Source organism: Phanerochaete carnosa (assembly GCF_000300595.1).
Source record: "Phanerochaete carnosa HHB-10118-sp unplaced genomic scaffold PHACAscaffold_8, whole genome shotgun sequence".
NCBI lineage: Eukaryota > Fungi > Basidiomycota > Agaricomycetes > Polyporales > Phanerochaetaceae > Phanerochaete > Phanerochaete carnosa.
In genome coordinates this window covers 2424527-2429379 of record NW_006767635.1, presented here as the reverse complement: position 1 = coordinate 2429379, position 4853 = coordinate 2424527, and the positions used below count along the sequence as shown (strand labels likewise).

Here is a 4853-nt window from a genome sequence, read left to right as displayed (position 1 = left end):
CAATTCAGGCGGACAATGCGTACGGCTTCCTCGTCGACAATAACATCGTATACGAGGCGACGCGCCCCTTCCTCGCGCGCCTGCAGACAATGGAACCCGCAGACGTCCCATTCGCTCGGTACCTCACGGACGGCTCCCTCGCGGAGATCGAGGTGTCGCTTCCGAAGTATGCGACCGCGCCGGACTTCCGCTTCAAGCTTAAATGTTTGGCAAAGAACATAGAGGCGCACCATGTTGCGGATATGGACGTCTCCCAAGCGAGCGCTATTCAGAGTGCACGGCAGCAGCTCCTAGACCACAGCACTTTGGACCCGTCGCAAGTCGACGCGGTCGTGCACTCGTTGACCAGGGAAGTATCGCTGATACAAGGGTACGTATCTGTGTGGCTACACGCTCAATGAGCTATGCTGACTGTGACGACTTCAGACCTCCTGGAACTGGCAAAGTCGGTGTGCGCGAGCATTGTACCGCTCACTGCGCTAACTGCGTTTATATAGAGCTATACTGGCCGGGAGCTCCTTCGGGTGCTGATCAAGAGTGGGGTCAAACCAATCGGTGAGCGTGATGCATGCTGGCTATATGCGCGTCTGACCAGCAAACACAGTGCTCATCGCTTATACCAACCACGCACTTGATCACCTGCTAGAAGATGTATTGCAGTCTGATATCACGACAAATATCGCACGATTGGGATCGCAGAGTACAAACGAGGTGGTCAGCGCCCACACGTTGGAGAAGCTCGAGAAGGACGCGGACGAGATGTTTCCGAACTGGGGGCGCTCGCTGAAGAGGTCGTACGCAGAGATGAAGGAGCTGGAGGGCGAGATCGAGAAGGTGATGCGATTCATGCAATGCCGCCGTCCAGCATGGAAGGTCATGCATCGGTATCTCGAGAAGCACCACGCAAAACAAGCACATCAGCTGGTTCAACCTCCGGCGTGGATCAAGAAGCTGGTCGAGCATCTCAAAGGTGACGAGGCCGAGCACGGGGAATGGCAAACCAAGGTTGACAGGCGCAGAGAGCGGGAGATCAAGCAGTACAAGGGCACTATTTATGGCACCTGGAGAGAAGGCGTCGACCTCGATCTGCTCGGCAACTCGGACTCACCCTCTGCACGTCTACTGACGTCCCTCGGGCTTTCGGCGGCTCTCCAGAAGGTACCAACATCGGACCGTACTCTTGATGCACTCAAGAGCACCCGTGAGATATGGTCAATGTCACTCAAGGAACGGCAGAAGCTCTCGCGGTTCTGGGAGGACAGTGTTCGGACGTCTGTCTTCGACGAGTGCCGGAGTCGATATAATTCCCTGCGCTATCAATATAAGAGGGCTTGCGAGGATTTCAACGACATTCGGGACGAGGTAGGTCGTGTTCTCGAACAGCCTGAATGTCCTGACGCCCTGCATCTTTGCAGAAGAGGCGCCGAATACTCAGTCAAGTGGATTTGATTGCGTGCACGACCACAGGTTAGTGTTGTGCTATTACTAGTCAAAGTAGGCTAATGAGAATGATGTGTGACTAGGGGCCGCGAAGCTGACGTCGGTACTCGCGGTATATCACCATTTAGAGATCATTTTAGATTGTACGCTTACTAATTTTTGCGCGTCTTAGAGCGTTGCGCCGAAAGTTCTCCTTGTCGAAGAAGCTGGTCAAGTTCTAGAGGCACACGTCCTGACGTCCTTGGTATCCTCTGGTATGTTTCATAATATTGTGGACCTGGACCGTGCTAACCACGATATTCAGTCCAACATCTCATCTGCATCGGCGATCCAGCACAACTTCGCCCTAATGTCACCAACTTCTGTGCGTAGGAAGGCTATCCCCAAACGATGGGTCGTCGCTAATGCCATGTAGCTTTGTCAATGGACAGTTCGCGTGGCCGGGACCTGTTCAAGTTCGACAGATCGCTCATGGAGCGTCTTGCGGACGAGTCGTTGACCATGACTCAGATCAACGTCCAACGACGGATGAGGCCGGACATCTCCCATTTCATCAGGTAAGATCGGTCTTGTCATCCGATGGTCACCAGAGCTGTTCAAGCCTGGAACAGAACTATCCTTTACCCTGCACTTGAAGACCATTCTCTTGTATACGACTACCCACCTGTGCGCGGCATGCGGAGCAATGTTTTCTTTCTCGACCACAGGCAACCTGAAGCTTCTCCGGAGGAATCGGTCTCGAAGTTCAACGTGTACGAGGTTCGTACCTTGACCTGGAACCTGGAGGTCGCCCTTGTGATATTCACTTCTGCGTAGGTGGGCATGGTCAAGGATCTCGTGCTCTATTTCCTGCGTCAAGGAGATTATAACGCTCCTGGAGACATTGCCGTGCTTTGCGCATATCTGGGCCAGCTGCAGAAGGTTCGGCAGGCGCTGCGGGAAGTCCGCGTTGCGGTCACTATGGATGAACGGGACGCAGAACAACTTCTGCGGAAGGATATGGATGAAGAGGTTACCGCCGATGACGTTGTCGTCGCCCAGCACGTAAGGCTATCGCATGATCCGATATTGTCGCCTGGCTGACTTGTGCGTAGATCGAACTTGGTACCGTGGACATCTTTCAGGGTAGAGAAGCAAAGATCGTCATCGTCTCTCTCGTTCGCAACAGCGGCACCGACGAATGCGAATCCGCATCTATTGGGTTCCTCAAAGTGCGTTCTGCACCTTTTTGCACCCCGACATCCGATGATCTTGTTCTTCCAGAGCTCCAACAGAATAAATGTTGCCCTTTCTCGCGCCAAGCACGGGCTGTTTGTTCTTGGTAATATTTCGAATCTACGCAAGAACCCGACGTGGTCGACCGTCCTCGATGAAATGGAGATCCGCGGACAGACCGGCACTGGCTTTCCCATCATATGTCCCCGTCATGTGGAGCAAGTGCACGCCATCTCCCAACCTGGAAAGCTCGAGGAAGTCGCGCCCGCTGGAGGATGTCGTATTCCCTGTTTGATGGAGATGCCCTGCGGCCATGTATGCCCCTCCGTCGTGAGTTCTTCTTTCTGGTTCTCCGTATTATCATATAATGATAGTATGTCCACCAGTGTCACGACGCTCGAGACAATCATCGCAGTATTAAATGCCCTGAGCCCTGCCCGAGGGTCGATTGTCCCCGGGGCCACCCTTGCCCTCGCAAATGCCACGAGCTCTGCGGAAACTGTGAATCTCCGTACAACAGCATTAAGCTGCCTTGTGGGCACGTCAAGGACAAAGTCCCATGGTAAGTCACGTGCGTTCAAACAAACACAGGGGCTCACGAGAGACTTCGAACAGCTATCTACTAGACAGGCTGGACGACGTCAAGTGCACCGTGCCTGTCATCAAGACGCTGCCGCACTGCGAACACTCGCCCACTCTCAGCTGCAGCACGAACATCGCGGAGCACAAATGCGCTGCCCCATGTGGAGGAACGACGGTATGCTGTGGCGAGCGATGCAAGTCACCCTGCCACATGTGCCAAAAGGCGACATCGGATAGCATGGCGGTGCCTCCTACAGGCGCTTTCGTACGGATGAAGCACGCAACCCACCGGTGCGAACGTTTCTTGTCCTGCGGCCATACCTGTGGGCTTGATTGCTCCCGGGGCCACAAGTGCAACGAAGCGTGCGACCAGCGGTGCCTGCGCGTTTGCGGTCATTACCAGCGCTGCGAAGAGAACTGTTCCGTGCAATGTGAGCCGTGCGACAAACATTGCGAATGGAGCTGCGGCCATCAGGTTTGCGCGCTGCCCTGCGAGACGGTACGTCTATTGGCTTGTCGCAAGATTGTTATCCTGACGTCTGTTCTACTAGCCCTGCGCGCGTCTCCCTTGTGATATGCCGTGCATAGAAACTTTGAACTGCGGTCATGTGTGTCCTTCTGGTGCGCTATCGCTTAATTTTTGATTTTTCAGTTGCTAAGCTGTGTTGAAGTCTGCGGCGAACCTTGCGAAGACCAAAAATGCCCCTGCCTGCCTCTCTGCGCAGACGACGGTTCCTACAGTCAACATTACGCAGAAGCTGCGAGATATCGAACTCCGGTCCCCGAGACTCTCCAACCGCTTGGTATCGCTTGACTGTGGCCACATCTACACTATCAAATATCTGGACGATCATTACAGGTTGCACGATTTCTATGACAGGGACGGCAGTGGAAGATGGAGTGTAGCCAGACGGCCTCCAGCAGCTCGCGAATTTGCGCCGCCAACATGTCCGTCCTGCGCCGGGCCCATCACGGTACGCAGGTACAACAGGATTCGCAACTGGGCGATGCAGGGCAAGATGGGTCCTAAGGCTTGACGATGCCATCGTCAGTCCGCTTGGAAGGCTCGGGCTCGGAAATTTTGGGCTCGGAAATGTTGAGCTTCGGTGTTAATTACCTGATAGATTGCGTTGCAGGGAGTATTCTTACAATTTTACGAATCAACTTGCTGTCCTGGTATAAGGTTGTCGAGGTGTTGTCAAGTGACGTATGCTAAGCGCCAAACATCACGTGATCGGGTAACGGCCTCGCTCCCGATGCCGGAGTCCGCGAACAGCTTGTCCCGTTCAATTTACCAGGTTCTCTCCGCGATCTATAGCCTGCATTTAGAACCCTAGTTCCTCGCGCAATTCTTGGGAATTAAGGCTCCCAAGAATTGTACGAGGAGAAGAACCAAATACAGGCCGCTTGATTTCCATGTTTGTTCGAGCGTCCTAGGATAAAGCGTCTGCCTACACGAGGCGAACAGAGGTCTCTCCTTTCTCTCGACCACATTCAACACCGCGCGAACTTGTTTACGGTTGTACGTGTCGATATCAGTATGGCAGACAGGGGACGAGGTGTGTAAACTGGCGCGGGTCGGAAGCCGTCCTCCGTTCCGACGACTTATCGCGGCT

The 4853-nt window shown here is 54.0% G+C and overlaps 1 protein-coding gene across 1 annotated transcript in view; it reads left to right on the top strand.

Moving 5' to 3' along the window:
• The window catches only part of PHACADRAFT_186936 (uncharacterized protein), a gene marked incomplete at its 5' end in the record, with an annotated part of 6311 nt that extends 1895 nt beyond the window's left edge, over positions 1-4416 (top strand). The window contains 18 exons of the mRNA XM_007399172.1: positions 87-370; positions 427-451; positions 498-555; positions 596-1366; positions 1416-1467; positions 1524-1583; positions 1615-1694; positions 1745-1804; positions 1856-1997; positions 2052-2199; positions 2257-2484; positions 2535-2651; positions 2704-3217; positions 3286-3412; positions 3515-3668; positions 3713-3736; positions 3789-3845; positions 3909-4416. Coding sequence (XP_007399234.1) covers positions 87-370; positions 427-451; positions 498-555; positions 596-1366; positions 1416-1467; positions 1524-1583; positions 1615-1694; positions 1745-1804; positions 1856-1997; positions 2052-2199; positions 2257-2484; positions 2535-2651; positions 2704-3217; positions 3286-3412; positions 3515-3668; positions 3713-3736; positions 3789-3845; positions 3909-4274 — 3267 coding nt within the window. The 3' untranslated portion in view covers positions 4275-4416. The remainder of the gene's footprint in view (positions 1-86; positions 371-426; positions 452-497; positions 556-595; positions 1367-1415; positions 1468-1523; positions 1584-1614; positions 1695-1744; positions 1805-1855; positions 1998-2051; positions 2200-2256; positions 2485-2534; positions 2652-2703; positions 3218-3285; positions 3413-3514; positions 3669-3712; positions 3737-3788; positions 3846-3908) is intronic.
• Positions 4417-4853: the final 437 nt, after the last annotated feature.